Source organism: Onychomys torridus, chromosome 6, assembly GCF_903995425.1.
Source record: "Onychomys torridus chromosome 6, mOncTor1.1, whole genome shotgun sequence".
NCBI lineage: Eukaryota > Metazoa > Chordata > Mammalia > Rodentia > Cricetidae > Onychomys > Onychomys torridus.
Window position 1 is genome coordinate 75,196,769 of NC_050448.1, and position 21,127 is coordinate 75,217,895.

Consider the following 21,127-nt stretch of genomic DNA (forward strand, 5'->3'; position numbering starts at 1 on the left):
TTAATCCCAAAACTAATAATGGCTAACTCTCTCCCAAAGTAAAACTAAGTAACAAAAGGAAAGAGACAGAAACAAATGCATATTACAGACTTAAAATCAGCCATGCCTAATGCCCTTGTTCAGAGGATAAGGATACGGAACCACTTAGAAACAACTCTGTGAGGGTGTTTCCAGGGAGGCTCCACTGAGGGAGAAAGACCCATGCTAAATGTGAGTGGCACCATCCCTTCCTCTTGGTTCAAAGTGGAGAAAGGGAGGGAGCCAGCTGAGTACAGGATTCACTGCTCTCTTGCTTCCTGACTGCAGATACAACATGACTAGCCATCTCACCTTCCCTGACACAACAATGTCCTCTCAAACATGAGCCAAAATAAGCCCTCCTTCCCTCCCCCCTTCCCTCCCTCCCTCCCTCCTTCCCTCCCTTTTGTAGTTCTTGTCAAATACCACATCACGGCAGTGAGAAAAACTGCCAGACCAAGTTAAAAAAATATATCTCCACTACCAGAATACATACAGAGATACCTGCCTATATAAATAAAATGTATTCTTGTTGATGCTGTAACACCTGATGAAGCTTCTTCTCAAGCGGTGTAACTCAAAATTATCAGGAGCCCCAGTTAATACAGTTTAACTCAAATTCACTAGAGCTGGTATTCTCTTAATCAGTAATTCCTAGAATTACAACTTGAGACTTGTGAGGCTAAATTAATTTAAAGAATTTTGAAATTAATCTTATCCTTCAATCCATGAAGAATCTTTGGAAGAGCATGGTCCTAACAGCAGTACAGTTCCTTAAAACATGGCTCATACAGCATGAATTGTTTAAAACCTTGTCTATGACAGGGTCTGCAGAACACCTGGTACAGCCGCTTCAAATTGAATATTTTAAATTGCTTATTCAATAAACTCATACATAGATTCTACTGTATTATAAAGTCCTGTGTTTCCAAAGATCCATCTAACCAAACTTGAATCAAGTTTTTTATTTCAAAAACTTCCATGATGATCAATAAAGAAGAAGTCAGAGCTCCAGTCCTTGCTATCCACTGGAAACTGAATTACAACTACCCTGAGAACAAACATTGTGAACACAGAACAACACATAACATCCAGTCGGACACGCATCTGCAATCACTCCATATCACCAACCTCATTACCTCTTTAATTTTTTCTCTTTTCTTCCTGATCTCGGTGTCTTCTGGGTCTCCACCACTGACCCCTACACGCTGTGGGACAGGGACAGGTGGCAGTACTCTGGTCTCTTTTATCTTCATTGCTTGGGCTACTTTACTTTTCTCTGTTTGAATTTCTGCACGGATTTCCTCTCTTGACTTCCTTAATTTTTCTTTTGCTTCTTCTAGGGCCTTCTCATGATCAGCTCGAATCTTATTTCTCAGACGCTCTTCTTCTTCCCTGTGAATTAAAAGTAAATAAAAATAAATTTTAATTTTAAAAACTGGTAAGAAAGAGTAGTATACCAAACCTTAAAATTCTCCCTCTAAATTCTAATGCTTGTTTTCTAGCCCACCACCATTAAAAGATAAGAATTATTAGTGACAGAAATTCCTATCTGCCCAAGGAGCAGGGTAAATAGAAAGTGGGATGAGAAGGAAAATGTATTCTAGATGCTGAGTAAGTATTTTTACATGGAAAAAGGAAGCTTAGAAAATGCTCTAATTCCATGAGTGAGAACGGAGAAACCTACAACAGTGACTTGAAGGGGATCCATGGAAAGTGGGCCAGGGTGGGGCAAGAAGGAGACCAAGGGAGCCAGTGGGAAAGGGGATGAAGTAAGTCAGTGGTTAAACAGCAGAGGGACAAACACATGAACCTAGGCCAGGGGTAGAGAAGGAAAATTAGAGGTAGGGAACTCTATTTATTCAGTACAGCATATGCTGCTGAAGCTGCTTTGCAAATGGCCAAGATAAAGTAACGCCATGATTCCCAACTGATGAAGAATAATTAAAACTCTCTTCAGCCTTCTTTAAAGATAAAAGTTCTACTTTAGTTAGTGGTGAATACAGTGTTTCTTATCCTAAATAACTGAGACCACATGTGTTTCAGATTTCAGTTTCTCAGGTTTTGAAAGTTCTGTTTGTGTTCCCCTAATCTAAAAACCCTTACTCCTAAATGCTCTAAAGTCTGAAACCTTTTGCAGGTCCTGCCTGCCAGTGTTTCAGGTCAGGGCACTCAGCCCGCGTTATGACCTGTCGCTAGATTAAGCAGACACGCTGGGCTGGAAGCGGCTGGGGTGTAACTGCACTCTCCATTATCAGGGATACCGTGTCTCATTGTCTTCCCAGCAGCCACTGCCATTGACTCTCTCCAGCATGCCACGCCCTCAACAACTGCATTTTCTCCCCACTTCTACTCCTGTGAGAGATCCCAATCTTCTCTTCAAATTCATCCCATTGCACATGAGTATCATCAGGGCTGAGACTTGCTAAAGCCATTACTTCCCAAATAAACTGGCATGACACTCTCTAAGGGGGAACAATTCCTTATGACCAGAGTCACCTCTGTAGAAATTGAACCTAAATAATGCTGGACGGAATGTAAATCGGCACTGCCACTATGGGAAAAATTTGGTGATTTCTTAAAAAAAAAAAAAAAAAAAACCTAAACATGCAACTGTCACAGAATCCAGCAAGTGTACTCCTGCACATTTATGTCAGAAATGAAAGGTTATGTTCACACAAAAGCCTACAATGCCATCCTATCACAGAAAGGCAAATGCTGTTCTACTCCTATGAGGTATGTAGAGAAGGTAAAGCTGCGGAGCTGCAAAGTAAAATAGTGGTGTCGGGGGACAGGAGTAGGTGTGACAAAGTCATTGTTTTATGGGTACAGAGTTTCTGTTTCCAAGATAAAAAGATGTCTAGAGATGAAGGAGTCTGATGACTACACAACAATATGAGCATATCTAATGCCATTGTACTTCAAGAAGGCCAACACAACAAAGTATATATACTTTGCCATAATTTTTAAACTGGAAGAAAAGTCTATATAAACATTTATACCAGCTTTATTCATAATAGGCACAAACTAGAAAAATTCAGATGTCCTTTAATAGATGGTTAAACAGAAGACAGGAACACACACACACACACACACACACACACACACACACACACGCATGCACACACACACACACGCATGCACATGCATACACATGAAAAATACAAAGCTGGCTTACCAAAAATAGAACATTGTGCCTGACCAATGAAACACACCATAATCCATCTATGCCAACCAAATCTTTCCTTCCTGTCCACAGCTAGGACATAACCCTAATCTAATAAATAAGAAAAAAGGAGTCAGGGATTTAGCTCAATGGTAGAGTGCTTGCCTAGCAAGCGCAAGGCCCTGGGTTCGGTCCTCAGCTCCGGCCAAAAAAAAAAAAAAAAGTCTACCAGGAAATATTTTTTCTCAGTGGTTAAGAAATGGCTACTATTTATTCTTTTCTTCAAATATAGCTGTGGCACATGGAGCTGAAACAGGTACAACCATGAAACAATCAACGTGAGGATAAGTCGTCAGCATGGATTGAGAGAAGAGAAAGGGAGATTCTGCCCCCGCTTTCAGATTCTGTGGGGCTTCTGCCAGTTCTGTCACTTCCATCTCAGAGTCTCCCCAACTTACTCTATGCAAGCACAGGCATGCACACTGAGCCCCAAGGAAGAGTACAGTCAAACAGGAGCACTAGTTCTTCTTTCCAGTGAAGTTTCTGTCTTCATGACAAGTAGTGGGGTCTCCACAAGCAAGCTAGGGGCTAACATCCTCTGCTCCACAAACCACCTGTCCTCAATAAGCCAACCAAAAGAGCTAATTAATAGAGGGATAAAGATCCAGTGACAACCCCCGTCAAGTCCAACCATCATAATGTGGCCACGTTGACTGGATTCCCTTTTTCTCTTTCCATTATTAAATTGGCTTGTAGTTGGTTTGTAAAGGGTGAGTGGCCAAACCTGTTGGGCGGTCTGTAACTGTAGCCACTAAGCACGGTAACAGCTTCCAGAATTGCACTGCCCCCATTCTAGGCCTGTGGGCACAAACTCACAGGCATGACTGTAAAGCCTCTTCACCCACCACTGAACCCTGCAGACAGGTACTACATACTATCATCCAGAGCCAACCCTGACGTGGATGGCAAGGGGCACAGGCCACAATATAGCCCATCTATCTTTTCAAAGCTTCTCTGAAATGACCATCTGACAGGGCCTGAGCTCCATGAGAGAATCTCTAACACAGTATTTCCAAAATTACCTGGTCATAGTCTCCTTATTCTCCATAGCCCTTTCAGAAAGACAAAACACACTAACCTAGGACATCTCTCTACAAGGCCTGTGGAATCTTCCACTAGGTGTCATTAAACATGTATCACCTCTCTGAGCTTCCTTTTCTCATATGACAGAAAGCCTCCGCCAAGATTATTAGAAGAATGGATGACAGAACCTGTTGTTTTGGTCTTTTACTCTTTTGGGGACTTGCCACCCAGCTCCCAAATAAATCGCACAGAGGCTTATTTTTACTTATGAATGCCCGACCTTAGCTTGTCTTAGTTTCTAGGCAGTTTTCTTAACTTACATTATCCTGACTACCTTCTGCCTCTGGGCTGTCCCTGTTCTCTTGTGTAAATCTTACTCGTATGCCATGGCTTGCTGTGTAGATGAGTGGCTGGGTAGTGGGCCCCTGGAGTCCTCCTCCTTCCGCTCTCTTTCCTTCCTCTCTTTTCCCAGATTCCTCCCTCTATATAGTCTCATCCTTTCTCCTGCCTTGCTATTGGCTGTTCAGTTCTTTATTAAACCATCAGGTGTTTTAGACAGGCACAGTAACACAGCTTCACAGAGTTAAACAAATGCAACATAAACAAAAGTAACACACCTGAAAATAATATTCTACTACAAAGACTCCAGGGTGGAAGTCCAGCAAAGTCCTAAATTGGATTCCTTCATTCTCTTTGAGTTGCTCTACCTTTCTCATTGCCAATCACTCACTACACACAGCCATATACACTGCTAATTAATGACTTAGGCTGTATTATCATTGTCTTCTGGGACCAGGACCTGCACTCTTACACCGTTTCAGCTTCTCCAAACAAGACAATAACAACTTGTGAGAAAAGCTGCAAAAATGTAAAAGACACTAAACCATTCTAAGACAAGGCCTACATCTTTAAAGGCATAACTGGCGGAAAACTGTGCCTTCTTCTCTCCCACCTCTAGTCAAGTGTCAACACTTCCGTTGTCCATGTGTCTACAACAGCACTCACGGCTGCACCACCTTCTATTTCTAAGGCCACCATTAAAGATTATAACTTAGTTCTTCCTGTGGGACCTGGAAATCCCTGGGAACAGTAGCTCTTAGTCCAAGTGGGTCCCTGAAGAAGTAGACATTAGGGCACACTATATGCACAGGACCTATGTTTGTTTCTAGATGGCTTGAAAACTACTCGACACAGAAGCCTCCCAAAATAGATGACCAACTTCAAACTCCCAGGACATCCCACACCTACAGCTTACTCCAGTTCAACTATTTCTCTATGGCCTCAATAGTTTCTTCTTTAACAACACTGCATCTCAGCAGGGCAGTGGTACTACATGCCTTTAATCCTAGCAGAGGCAGGAGTTCTAGGTCAGCCTGGTCTACAAAGCAAATTCCAGGACAGCCAGGGCTACATAGAGAACCCCTGTCTCAAAAAAACAAAAGAAGAAAAACAGAACAAACAAACAAAAAACCCCACACCTCTCACAGAATAGCAGCTGAGCAGGCCTCCAGGTACAACTCCTTCAAGGCCCGAGCCACAGGGCACGGAAAAAGAATAAAATTCATGAATCCCAATTTCCTTTAAAAATCAACAGCTTTAGAAGATCTACAAAAATTTAAATGTCTTTCAGAAAATGCGATTAACTTATATAAAACACATGACATGAACTGGAAGATAGTATGTAAAAAATAAAATTAGTATTATTCACTTAGCAAAAGGAAAATTCTCATTTCTATCCAAGCGCCCCAAAACAGTGTTTTTAAGTGTTTATGTGAGGCCTCCACTGAACAATCCAAACTAGAATAGTGGGTTCCATCCCTCAAACACACTCCCCGCCATTCTTCATCCTAGTAAATAGCACCTTCTCTTGTCATCTAAGTGAAACTCACTAGAAACTGCTCTCCTTTTCCCCTGAAATCTTTCTGAATACTGTCTGCTTCCTCCAGTGTTTCTATCTGTGCTCCAGGCTACCACTGTGCCTGGAACAGTCTCCCAACAGTCTTCCCGCATCCACTGTGGTCCCACTGAAAGCTTCCTGACTCATACACACTATGTCACCCTCATTTGCAATACTTCATTTATGCCCTACTTATATGAAGGAGTCCTACTGCAGCTGCTAAAATCCCTCCATAATGTTCCTCTCTGGTCTCTGCAGCTTCATCTTGCACACCTATCCTTTGTGCCCAGCCTCACTCCTGCAGTTCCCAAACACCTCTTTCACTGACCGCTTCTTGTGCATGTTATTTCCCCTACTTAAAACACTTAAACTCTTTCTTTACCTTCAAGCCACAGGTCAGGTATAATCTCTTCAAGTAACTCCTAGATCAGGCTCTAGCACAGGCTCACAGCATCATAATCCCTTTTCATAATACCATCCTATGTGATGATGTGACTAAATATCTTTTCTAATAAGATAAAAGCTAGTAAGTCCTGAGATTTGGGGTTTTGTTCAGATCTAACATGGAAAGCTAGCTCAACAGGCAGGTAACAGAGGCTCAAAAAAGACTGAAAGGCAAACAAGTTCCAAGTCCCACCCGAAGTGCTGAGATACAATCAAAAGAGCTATAAGTAACAATTGTCTTTAAGCAACTTGTCAAATTCACCCTCAACCCCAAGTTAAAACTCCCATGGTAGTAACAACATCTGGCTGTTAATAACATTGCCATGTGATAGCTCCCAAAATTTTATTAGCTAAATGCTAGATCCAATTGCTCAGCCATAATTGAAGTACATTTGAGAGCAAAACATGTGAACTGAAAATTTACGTAATTTAAATAATGATTTTAAAAATAAAAACTTGAATTCCTTAAATTTTAGTGTTTTAGAAAAAAGCACTAGAAGAAAGGATAATTCATCATAATTGAATTTCTCTGAAATATTAAAAGCTTTAGAAAAATAAAATTTGTTCGCTAATAAAGTAAAATAATAAAATCAATCATTAGAAGCAAAAAAGAGAATAAAAGTCAAACACAGATTGCAAGCCCAGCGCCACTTAGAGATCTTGGCAACAGTCAACTCTGCAGCTCTCACACAATTGAGCCTGTATGATAACGAGTATTCAGAGATGGGTAATGCCTGGGGGGCGCTCACCAACCTAAGACAGAGCACCTGTGTGGCTAGGACAAGTGTTTCCATGATGGGTAAGGTGACCTGCTGATGTCCCATGCAACCTAAGACAGAAGCTCATTTTTTAGTAAAAGGCGGGGACCTGTAGGGCCCTGGCCTCCATTTTGGGTAACTGTTGTCTTGCTTGCTGACCTTGATAGCCTCCCTATGCTAATTCCCTGCGAGATTCCACCCTCCTGAATGCTTAAGGGATTTTCCTTGTCTGTGTATCCTGAATACTGGGTGTTAACTTCTTAGATGCAAGATTGTAAAACAGCAGAAATGAACTTCTGCCCTCTGGGGTTCTCCCATTGTGCTGTAAGCCTGTATTTAAGACCTCCTCTCTCCTTCAATAAACAGCATTCGGCATTCCAAAGGAAAAAAAAAAAAGGAAAGAAAGAAATTGAAGACAGTGATGTTCTAAAACAGGAAGTGGTGATGGTGTCATGGGCCTATGAGGATGCTAGACTAAAGTCTATCAAATTGTGCAAACAGGAAAATTGTATACTATGTGAATTATCTGTCAATAAAGATCTTATATAAAAAAAAGTCAATATCCATTTCTGATGGCTATACCTCATAACAAAGGAGAAAAAAGAGAAAACAACCAAATAAAAGACACTTTCCAAAGGCAAACATTCTTTTCACTCAATACAATCATTCCTAAACTAAAGTCAATTCCCTTCAAGATGAGTGACCAAGATGCTCTCAAGCTTCTAGTTGACTGCAGTGGAAAACCATCAGCAGCAAAACCTAAACAAGAAATCAAAGAACGAAACAGATGGGAAGGACTTCAAAATAGTCTCCATCACAGACAGAATCCACAGGAATTGACAAACCGTTCCAAGGAAGAGTGCAGCAAGGGCCAGGCAGTGGTGGTGCACGCCTTTAATCCCAGCACTCGGGAGGCAGAGCCAGGCGGATCTCTGTGAGTTTGAGACCAGCCTGGTCTACAGAGTGAGTTCCAGGAAAGGCGCAAAGCTACACAGAGAAACCCTGTCTTGAAAAACAAAACAAAACAACAACAACAACAAAAAGAGAGAGAGAGAGTGCAGCAAGGAAGGCAGTGGGCGGCCAGTGCTCAGCAAACATTCTCCTCCACCACCCTTTGGTCTAGATTCCATGATTTCCAACTTCTACTAATGGCCTTTTCTATAGCAATACCATGTTTACACTGCTGAGCTTGATTATGTCTGTGATTTCCTTGCTAAGATTGACAGCCTATACCAAAAAATTTAAAATTAGCTATGAAACAGCCTGTTTTAGTAATATTAAAGGGAAATTTCATAGAATGTAGGAAAAAATAAAAAGTAAGTGACAAAATTATGTAAACTGCTACTGATGTACACAATACAGACCAAAATGGTTTTAGTAAATGACTAGAGGGCAATCGGTAATTGGTAAAGAACATAGTGAAACAACGTAACTGACATTCTGCATTAACTTAGTGAAAAGTGCCTGAAGAAAATGAAGACCTTCTAAAAAGAAATGCCTCAACTTCAAGGCCATGACAGAAGGACCCCTCAAACTTGGAGGTGGCCATGAGATAACATGGTGCCAACTATTATAAGGGAGTTATTCACAATTCAGTCTAAGATGATTCTCAGTAGCAAATGAATGTACTCTATTTACCCAGAATAGCAGTCTCACATACACAACAAAGAACTTTCTGTATACTATTATGATACACCAAATCACGCACTTTCTAGTATACTGATTATGTTAAGAATCAGATCTGTACCACTGGGACTCCTCATTCCATAAGAGTGAACCTTCCTCTTCAGACATGTTAATAGAGAAGCCTAATTCTGGATCAATACAAGCAATGCATCAGCCACACGAAAAAGGCTCAAGGGAGATTCAAAGCCAAGCCTCAAGCACCAATCCCAAAGCCAATCTGTCACCACAGGCTCTAAAGCATTGCTACATAATGATGCAGCCCATGACCAACAACACAAACTCACAGTCTTTCTTCAGGTACAGATCATCAATTTGTTTCTTTTCTGTTTATATAGTGAGCACTAATTGATCAGTCTAACTTGAGTCTTAATAGGAGTTCATCTTCATAGTAATTTTAGGTCAAATGAATAGCTGTCAGTCACTGAATTCAATGATAATCAGCCAGTATTTCCCAAAGGTAAGGAGCACTAAAATAGGCTCTGGGGATACACACACACACACACACACACACACACACACACACACACACACCAAAAGATTTGCTCATAGGAGTAAAAATCAAATATGTAAGCAGAGTAAGTGCATAATGAATAAATCACAATAGAGGAAGTATGAGCCAGCAACTGTTATAGAAAAGGTAAGCCACACAGGGAAAAATAGCTGTATGTTAAGCTTCAGAGTATGATCTGAAAACAGTTTTGCATAGAGATAGATGTGACCATCAAACAGAAATTTTCAAAAATGGGAATCTGTCAGGCTGAACAAGAAAACAGAGCACGGAAAGTGGAGTGTATGATGGCACAAAGAAATGACACAACACACTAGACAAAGTAATTTGGCATAGCCAACAAAGGAAATCACAGACAGGAGAAAATACACGACAGTAGGACAGACTGGGCTTAACAAGAACACTGGGGGAAAGGGGGATGAACTGACATTACAGTGCATCCTGAGTACAAGAGGAAGGATGCTACCACAGGACTTCAATTTGAAACAACACAACTACACTTAAATCTTAGAAAGACATCAAGACTGACTTCAGTAGAGAAGGAACAGCGACTGGAAAAGGAGACACACACACACACACACACACACACACACACACACTCCTAGATATATGAAGAAAAAGGTCTAAATATTAGAGATTTTAGAAGGGCAGAACCAAGAGACTGGAGAGATGGCTCAGTGTTTAAGAGCACTTGCTACTCTTCTAGAAGGCTCAAGTTCAGATCTCAACACCCATGTCTGTCAGATCACTACTACTGTAACTAGCTCCAAGATACAATGCTCTCTTTGCACACACAAGCTCATACCTACACACTGACACACAATTTTTTTAAATCTTAAAAAGGCAGATCCCAACAGAGGCAAGAAGACTGTGTCTGAGGTTAGCCTGGGCTACAGAGTGAGCTCTAGGTCAGCCTAAGCTGTATGTTAAGACCCTATCTCAAAAACAAACAAAATACATGTCAGGACGTGTTGTGGAATATTATTTTAAGGTATGTTACTTTTGTTTTTGTTGCATTTGTTTAACTCTGTGAAGCTGTCTAAAACACTTGATGGTCTAATGAAGAACTGAATGGCCAACAGCAAGGCAAAAGAAAGGATAGGCGGGGCTGGCAGGCAGAAAGAATTAATAGAAGAAATCTGAGAGAGGAGAGAGCTAAGAATGAGATGGACATCAGGGGCCAGCTACACACCCGAGAGAGAGAGAGAGAGAGAGAGAGAGAGAGAGAGAGAGAGAGAGAGAGAAATAAAGAAAGGCATTCAAAAATAGAAAAAGGCAAAGGACAGGTTAATTTCAAAGTTAAGAGAAGCTGGCAAGAAACAAGCCAAGTTAAGGCTGGGCATTTATAATTAAGAATAAGACTCCGTGTGTGATTTATTTGGGAGCTGGGTGGCGGGCCCCCCAAAAGAGCAAAAACAAACAAGGATGGTTTCTTCATTTAAAAACAAAACAAAAAACAAAAACCTGTAAGTGGAAGCAGCTACATTAGTATTAGATAGTGCTCAAGTGTACAGTCCACTATAAACCTACTCATCCAACTGCACTTTTTATCTTCTCTGTAACCCACGATTCAGAGAGGTGTCCATTTCCAGACATTTGAAGATTATCTAGTATCTTTACCTTACTGATATGTTTTAATTTCACTGAATCTAAGTGGATACTTCATATGACCTGAATCCTTTTATTATGGCCTTAACCGAATGTATATTTTGCTATTTATTATTGGGTAGTATTTTATAAATGTCAAGTCAAGTTGGTTTTATGTTCCTACTGATTTTCCTTCCACTTCTCTTATTGGTTACTGAATGAAAGGTACTGAAATTATAACAAATTTTCAACATCAGGAATGAGAAAAGATGCACAACAGCAATCTTATAACACACACACACACACACACACACACACACACACACACACACTCCTCAGTTAAGATTACTTCACTTGAGAATTCTACCAAAGACTTAGGGTAAAATTACTATAAGCTCCACAGAAGCTTTCAGGAAACTGAAGAAGAAAAACTTAATTCTTTTTATGACACCAGTATACCTTAACTCCAGAATCAAATAAAAGCAGTAAACAAATAAAACTAGAGACCACTATATTTCATGAATGGACAAAATCACTTGTAGGACTGTCCGTCTTTTATTTTGAGACAGGTCTTTCTACACAATTGGCTGTTCTAGAACTCATGTACACCAGGCCAGCCTTGACCTGCCTCTGCTTCCCAAGTGCTGGGGCTGAAGACCATGTCCTTCCAAGAATGCAATCATATTCCTAATAACATCTAAAAAGAAAATGAAAAATACTGCAATGAATTTAAGGTGGAGAAAACACTCAAACTGAAAACTACAAATAATGCAGAAAATATGAGAGACCTAAGTAACAGAGAGTGAGCATACACTGTAAGGCTTAGCACTGTTAGGACAGCACAGTACCCAAAGCAACCCTTAGATTTACCAAAATTCCAACAGCTGCTTACAGAAATTGGAAAGCTATCTTCACAGAAAACCACAGGTTCCTTTTGATGTGTTGAAACTGTTTTCAAATTAGAGATGGGAGTTGGATGATATTATATCTACAAATGCTACTATGTAGGTCATCACTTTAAAATGGTGAGTTTCATGTTAGGTGAATTACCTGAATACTTATGATCTTGGAATTATTAAGGTGAGATGTTTTGAAGAAAACATTTGAAAAACACACTTAATCTAATCTACCCTCATCTAAGCTACCTTATCCCCAATGGAAATATATAAAAGAGCCAAGAAAACAGAAAACTCAGAAACAAATCTAAGAATATATGAAACTTTTCATAGTATACATGGTATCATAAATCTATAGGAAAGACTCCTCACTAAGTGAAATACAGACAAGTAGACACTCATACGGAAAACACATGGGTAATATGAAAACATCAGTTCTTCATTATTTATCATATACAAAAATCAGTACCAAGTAACTAAATACTTATAAATGAAAAGCAAAATTTAAAACCACCAGAATGGAAGTGTTGGCTGTAACATCAGGAAAACTTTCTAATATAAAATCCAAAAGTAATCTATAACTGTAATTAATGAGGCAATTCCACATAATTTATCTTGTAATCAAGAGAGGTTTATTTCTGGGGTAACTTATAGCCAATAGGGGTTGGTTACAGAAACAGGGAGAGATGAGGTACCATCCATCCAGCTTCCAGGACCATGAGGTATCCAGAAGAGGCCAGCACATATACACCTCAAGTCTTAAGGAGCTCCCTCTCAGCCATGCCCCAGGGGCAGGCCATAGGCAGGTGTGGCAATTACTTGCTGTCACTCTAGGGGCAGTGTTTCAAGGTCAAAGCTAAAACAGCTACCCACTACACCTTCTCCCTTTTGTCTAAATAAGGAAATTCTAACCTAATACAAAACTATTTACAATAGGGATGATTACCAAATAATGTCCCGGAAGAATAAGGGATAACGACCTATACAAGATGAAACTACATCAACAAGAACAACAGCAAACAAGAAACACATACTAAAATCCAGAGGAGTCTGAACATAGGTGAATGGCACGTTACAGAGATCCTTCCATAAGATGTCCTACCTTGAAGAACCTGAATCTAATACTTAGTATGTTCTAGCTAAGGTACAAGAAGATTGTAATTATACTGTTAGTCTCCAATCGCATCTAAGATCTGAGAAGGAATATAATAATACCTGAGAAACAGGAGAAGGACGCAAGCAACTTTTGAGAGTCTTCCGAGAGTACTTAGGTAATACTTCTGAGGTCTTTGATGTAGTTGAAGACTAGATACTTATAATTTTCCTTGGTTATGATAGATAAATTAGATATAAAACTTTAGACTCATAAATATAGGATAGATAAAATATTTAATTTTACAAAATACAAATAGACTAGATATTGTAACTATAATTCTTGCTTGATATATGTAATTTTACTAGGTTAAAGTTAAAGCCTTCCTTTTGTTTAAACAGAAAAGGGGAAATGTTTTTCTGTATGCTGTGAAAATATGTTGCTCTGACTTGTTGATAAATAAAGTTGTTTGGCCAATGGTGAGGCAGAATAGGGTTAAGCAGGACATTCTAACTAGAGAGGAGAAAGGAGAAAGGCAAAACAGAGGAGATGCTGCCAGCTGCAGCCATGAAAAGCAAAATGTAAAGATACCGGTAAGCCATGAGTCATGTGGCAAAGTATAGATTTATAGAAATGGGTTAATTTAAGACGTAAGATCTAGCTAGCAAGAAACCAGAGCCATTAGGTCATACAGTTCATAGTCAATATAAGCCTCTGTGTGTTTATTTGAGTCTGAGCAGCTGCGGAACCACAAGACCCAGGCAGGACCAGGAAAATTTCAACTACAGTAATCATTTCAAATCCCATTAGAATGTTAAATTTATGTAAACCTAAAACTACAGAACACAGCCAGGAGGTGGTGGCGCACGCCTTTAATTCCAGTACTTGGGAGGCAGAGCCAGGTGGATATCTGTGAGTTGGAGGCTAGCCTAGCCTACAGAGCAAAGCAAGATCCAGAACAGGCACCAAAGTTACACGGAGCAACCCTGTCTCAAAAAACAATAACCAAAAAAAAAAAAAAAAAAACCCTACAGAACACAAAAGCAAGGTACCTGCCCTCTCTCACTCCCTGTTGCTGTAATCAAACACTGAGCAAAAGCAACCTGGGGGAGGGCTGGGCTTATAACTCTTATAGGTTACAGCCCATCACTGAGGGAAGCCAAGGCAGGAGCAGAAGCAAAGACCATGGAATGCTGCTTACTGACTTGGTGCTCCCTCAGGCTGGCTATCTTCTTACACAGCACAGGCCCACCTGCTTAGGATGACCACCACCCCTCAGTGAGCTGGCCCTCCTATATCAACTAGCAATGATCACAAGCCAATCCAATGGCGGAATTCCTCAGCTGAGGTTCCCTCTTCCCAGGTGACGCTAGTTTGTGTCAAGTTCACAAAAACTAAGCAGCACAGTCCCATAGCAAGAAGAAATCATAACACACTTAACAAAAGAATGCAAAGTGTAATTTCTACAAATGTGAAAGAAAAAGGTAAAAGCCCAAAAGAAAATCAACATAGTTGGGTGTAGTAGCACACATATGTCATCCCAGAAATACTCAGGAGGCTGAGGCTAAAGGATCCCTTGAACCTAGGAGTTCAAAACAGCCAGGATGTGCCTTCTCAAACACAAAAAAGGAAGGAGAAAGCCTCAAAGAATACAAAACCTAAACAACCAAGAAATCTGTTCACAAATATTCTCACTTCATAAATAACCAAGCAAACACAAACTAAAATTTAGTCGAATAATACCAGGGTTTATAAAGACATAGTTCAAGTGTCAACCCAGAACTCTGAATGTCACAGGTTACTGAAACAACACTGCAACCTAGTAATTACATATTTTAATCTTGAAGAAAAATAGATGCACCTAATAATACATTCCAAATGTTTCTGTAGAACAAATCTTTTCTAAAAATCTATCAACTGGGGAGCATTTAACTTCTGAGCTAACTATACAACAGAATATCTAAGTGGATAATATAATTGAAACAGAGCCCCAAAACATCAATATACCCAATCACAATAATATTGAAAAAATGTGTGAAAGATGTTATGAACATAAAAAAACCAAGTATTGAAAGTGTCAAGCCAAAATCTGACTTCAAAGATAAATCTTCAGCTGAAATAAGAAAATGTAAAGAACTCTACTGCATACCCTGACATTTACTAATTACCTGTTGATTTTATGTATTTTAACTTTTTCAACAACAAGACTGATATGGGAAAATATTTATATTATATATATATATATATATATATATGAAATTAAATAGGCTAAAACTATGAAAACTGTAATTATATTTGTAGTAACTAGAAAGATCTATAGAAGTTTTAAAAATGTAAAACCTCTGTATACATGAAGTCTTTACAATTCACTTCAATACTACACTGGTGGACATTTGGATCATTTATCCTGTCATGCCATAGCTTCAGGGAACATTCTTCAACATTTCTTTGTATAGTGAAACAAGGTTTTCCCAAAGATAATTTCCTAGACTTGCAGAATCAAGAAATATACACTGTAAATTAGTCAGGCTAGCTAAATGCTCTTGTGAAGTTTCAATCAATTTACACTTTGAGGTCACCGCAGTCTGATGTACTGCCACCAGCTTTTCAACCACAGGAAAAATTGGGTCATGAAAAGGCAAATGTTTACTGCAGCATCACAAAATCACACTTTATATAAACACATTAGCAGACACATATCAAACACAAACTTTCATCATGCTCTACCTTTCTATTGGGGACCATGTGTGCAGACTGAACAAGTAAACGCAGACAGTCACAGCAGCTGCACGTCCATGCACAAGTTACAAACGGTTTAAAGTACACAGTTATTCAGATTTATGCCTATGCCTGGCCTCTCTTTTCATATGCTAGGATCCATTACTAATCAAAACCTTAGGCATATCTGCCACTTATTTCCAGACAGCCCAGTCCATAATCAAAACACCCAAGTTAACAGTACAAAAGATATTAAAGAAACAAAAACGAGAAGCAAAAGCAACAACTAGCCTGAACACAAATGATAGCAGGTATCCAAATATCAGAGCAGACCCTCACAGGGAAAAATGCATTAGGAATGATAGGAAGAGTTGAATCTAAAATTTGATTTCAGTAGTGTCTATTGCCAAAAATTAATCCTCTGTATTTCATGATAATCCCCAATATTTAGCATATTACTTGGTACATAATAAAAACTCAAAATATTTGCTGAACAGTAATTTAATAGTGGTATCAGTATTAGTAAAGAGAAATCAAGAGAGTTACAAAAAATAATAGAGGAGTTTATTAATATGTAAATATCAAAATATCAAAAGGCAAAAACAATAACCCATATTGTCTCCAGATTACCCTATTCCCTTTAAAAAAAAATATTGCCTCGCTGGGCGGTGGTGGCGCACGCCTGTAATCCCAGCACTCGAGAGGCAGAGGCAGGTGGATCTCTGTGAGTTCGAGGCCAGCTAGTCCAGGACAGGCTCCAAAGCTACAGAGAAACCCTGTCTCAAAAAAAACAAAAAACAAAAAACAAAACAAACAAACAAACAAACAAAATTGCCTCACTTGTAAGATTTGCAGAACAAAAGAGACCAGATCTTTTCAGGGACATCTCTCAATATTAAGGTTAGAAAATGATAGTCTTAAATCAAAGGTAATTTGTGCCTCAGTGGCAGGGAAAGTCCTTAAAAGGCCTGATGGCTGAGTTACTCAAGGACCCTGTTTTCCCCAAACTCTACTCTTACAGTTTAGATAGTAAATCAAACAGTGTTACTGTCAACCCAACTCCAAAAAATGGCACCTAGAAACACTTTTGTAAGTATCCTGAACTCTTTCTTCAAGATGGAACATACAAAACATTCAATAAATTACTGTTTTCCACTAGTGAGAAACAAGAATATAACAAAGTCATTTCACTTGTTTTCATGTTTTACTTGCAGTGTGTGTGTGTGTGTGTACAAATATATTTATGTATGTGGTATATAGGTGTGTGCATGAGTGTGTGATGGTAGAGGCAAGAAGAATGTTGGTCAGTGTCCTGCTCTATCCCTCTCCAGCTTTGAAACAAGGTCTCTTACTGAACCTGAAGTCCTTTTTGTTTGTTTGTTTTTTGGCTAGGCTGGCTGGCCTCCTGTCTCCATTCCCTACAGTGCTGAGGTTCAGGTTCATGGCTATACTCAGATTTTGCATAGGTGCTGGGGATCCACGTGCCCCAACTACTCATAAACAATGAGCCATCTCCTTAGCCACCATTTTTGTTTATTAAATTTGCACACATTGTATAACTGTATAATAAATAAATTTCAGTCACATTTTAAAAATTATTTAAAATGGTAGTGGTGCATGCCTTTAATCTCAGCACTGGCGAGGCAGTGGCAGATGAACCTCTGTTAGTGCCAGACCAGCCTGGTCTACAGAACTAGTTCCAGGATAGCCAAGGCTACAAAAAGAAATCCTGCCTCAAAAAAACAAAACAACAACAAATTTATAACTTGTAATTTTATGTACAAAAATGACACTAATTTCTATTAAGTAGAATATATTATATCTTCAGTCTTTGTGCTGTGTAAAGTACCACACACTTGTCCTATTGTACAAATAATTGCTTTTAGATAATGTTCATGAACAAAAAATGATCCAATTAATTCCTCCACTTCATAAATAAAGAAGGACATCAAGGCACAAAAAAGGGTAAATAGCATATCTTAATATACTTCAGTACTAAAGGTCAAGGCTAAAGCTAGATTCTCTTAAGAGTCCAATGTTACTTTAAACATACAATAATGCCTTCCTCTGGCCTATATAAATATTAAAACAAGTATTACAAAGAATATCCTTTGAAGGAAGTTTTAAACCCAGTCTGAATAAACAATCTCCACCATAAATTTTATTTTATTTTTTTGTTTTGTTTTGTTTTTTGAGGTAGGGTTTCTCTGTGTAGCTTTGGTGCCTTTTCTGGAACTCACTCTGTAACCCAGCTTGGCCTTGAACTCACAGAGATCCACCTGCCTCTGCTCCCAAATGCTGGGATTAAAGGTGTGTGCCAACACCGCCCAGCATAAATTTTATTTCAACAATATTCTAACAAAAAAAAAAAAAGTTTCAGCAAAAACTCAATAGCAAATAAACATTTCTGGTAGAATTTGCCCAAATAGAAAAATGAAAGTAACAAAATAATTTTCCTACTCAAGAAATAAACAGACTCAGATTGTATATTTTTGTAATTTTCAATGAAGAGGAATTACAACATGTATCAACATTTTAAGAATCAATTAATAATTTTCAGTAGACATATAGCTTCTGGAGGAAACTTTCAGCATTTAGGCATGATTTCAATGTTAGAGTATCAAAATGAGACTACTAAAACTCACTTACAAATCTGATGAGAAAACTAGAGAGTTAAACACATAAAACATTCATCGTGTTTCTTCTCTTTTTCTTTTTTCTTTTTCCTTTACTCTTTTTCTTTTTCAAAAAAAAAATGGATTCAATGCAAGTGCATGCAGAGTATTAGATATAATTCCAGGAATAAAGTTCTAGATTGGGCAAATATGAATTATTTCTAATGTTTTTTCACTTTTTAACAGCATGCCTTTATGCATTAAAAACAGAAAAATAAAATATGGTTACCTGTCCTCAAGGACTATTGGGAAAGACGGATCAGGAAGCAATGATTATATAATCCTTTAAATATACCATAACAATAAGAAAGATTAAAAATTTAAAGACAGACGAACATCAGAGGAGCTAAAGGAGTGAGTCAAGCTATTAATAAACGTCACAGTAGTAACAAGAACGCTGAGGACTAAAAAAATCACCATTAGAAAAGAGTATTAAAAAAAAAAAAAACTTCCAAGGATTTCAAAAGCACAGATGTACAAAGATAGAAAATAATATTTTGCTTACAAACAGATAATGTACGATGATAATTCCTCGCTGCTATGTAAAACCTTTTAGTGCTGGGGACTACACTTTCAAATGTTTAAAGGAGCTGGTTCAGGTCTGCCCAGCTTCTGCTAAACGAACTGTGGGTTCCCTGATCCTCCCCAGACCCACCCTTCCACAACTTCTTTTCCCAAACCTGTTCAGCTTTGCATTAGTCAAGTGATAGGCATGTGTTAGCTCCACTGTAGGAGCTCCATCCTGTAGAGAGCCACAGTTCAACGTTGACTGAAATGACTGTTACACAGGCTGTCTTCCTGGATTACAGATAGTCTACCTGTCTTATCAGAAAAGCTACCTGGCTATGGTAAGAGGTAAACTCCATTTCCTTTGCTAACAAAGAATCAGTAGCAATTTTAAAGTCTCTGTAGTTAAGATTTAAAAAAAAAAAAGAAACCTTAAACTAACGAAATCAATGTCAATTATTAGGAGGGATTACCCAGATATCATGAATCTGATATTTTAATAAGGAAATCCAAAGAAGAAATAATAAGATAGAACTTTTTTTTGGGGGGGGGGGGGTTCGAGACAGGGTTTCTCTGTGTAGTTTTGGTGCCTATCCTGGATCTCTCACTGTAGACAGGCTGGCCTCAACCTCACAGAGATCCACCTGGCTCTGCTTCCCACTGGGATTAAAGGCGTGTGCCACCAGCGCCAACGCCGCGGCCACCACCACCACCACCACCAGGCCAACCTAGAATTCTTTTTAAGAAAGCCAAAGGAAATTTTGTAAAAGCTATCATAGCTTTTGGAGGAAATAAACTAGAGTTGGAGCAAACTTTATTTCCTTAAAATATTTATATGTTTTGTTTGTTTGTTTGTTTGTCTTTTGGTTTTTGAGACAGGGTTTCTCTGTGGCCCTGGCTGTCTTAGAACTCGCTATGTAGACCAGGCTGGCCTGGAACTCAGAGGTCCAACACCTGCCTCTACTTCCTGAGTGCTGGGATAAAAGGTATGCACCACCACTGTCTGGCTATATGTTTTAATAATAATAATAATAATAATAATAACAACAACAACAATAATACTGTCCACCAATAAATACTGTCTATCAATTATGGCATTTAATACTCATCTCATAATATCCAATCCAAGAATAAAAAAACATTCTGTGGTTTCAAAATGCAAAACTAATAGAGCAAAGTGACAGGCATTTTTACCCTGCGAGTAAACAGCTCACAGTACAGCATCTCCCAGATCACACTTGTGGAAAAACTACAAGTGATTTAAGTGAAGAAAAACAAAGCCCTCAGACCATCAAAGAACAAAAGAACAATCAACCAACCACCACAAAGTTAGCATCAGAATCCAGACAAGCTCTTCACTAATCTATAACCATACTTGGATTTAAAACAACCAGGCCTTCCTTAACCCAATCTATCTCCCTAGCAAGTGCTCTGTATCTCAGTGAAGGGCCAATAGTTTGCCCGAGATGGGTCTGAACCTCCACTATATATATATTAAAATATTTTTATAGAACCCTTCATACCTCTTACCTCATCTTCCAATCACCTTCATCCTATCTGAGAGCAACTCTTGGATGAGCTGTGCAGAGGAACTAGGAAGAACTATACTCTGAGTGATAAAGGAATCATAGAGACTATCCACACTGCCAACTGTAGCCTGAATTTGAGAACTACATTAAAATGTACTCCAGCAATAAAACAGTTAAGTCTATGAATGCAGACTGCTTGTTCTCCAACTACAGAGCTGAAAAAAGGTATTCAGTCAATGTTCTTATCTGAAGAACAACAACAATAAAGACACCTACTCTAGCCTGTTGTTCAGAAATATAAAGTGTACACAGACTGTATATAGTTCACATCTAAGTAAAGAGAAGCAAGACAAACTATAAGCTAAAAGGGGGAAATACATTACAAAGGCCATGGAATAGCCCAAAGACTTACCAGAAGACAAAACAGCAAACCTGCAAAAGGACCAGAAAGCTTTAATTATAAAAAAAAAAACAAAACTGTTATTCTGACACCCTGGGAGACTGAGGCAGGAAAGTCTGAGCTACATAGCAGGACTTGTCTCAAAAAATAAAATAAGGGTTG

At 38.9% G+C, this 21,127-nt stretch overlaps 1 protein-coding gene across 1 annotated transcript in view; it reads right to left on the reverse strand.

Moving 5' to 3' along the window:
• Positions 1 to 21,127, reverse strand: part of Man1a2 (mannosidase alpha class 1A member 2) — a 128,856-nt gene that overhangs the window by 96,781 nt on the left and 10,948 nt on the right. The window contains exon 2 of the mRNA XM_036190083.1: positions 1,158 to 1,413. Within this exon, the coding sequence (XP_036045976.1) occupies positions 1,158 to 1,413 (256 nt within the window). The remainder of the gene's footprint in view (positions 1 to 1,157; positions 1,414 to 21,127) is intronic.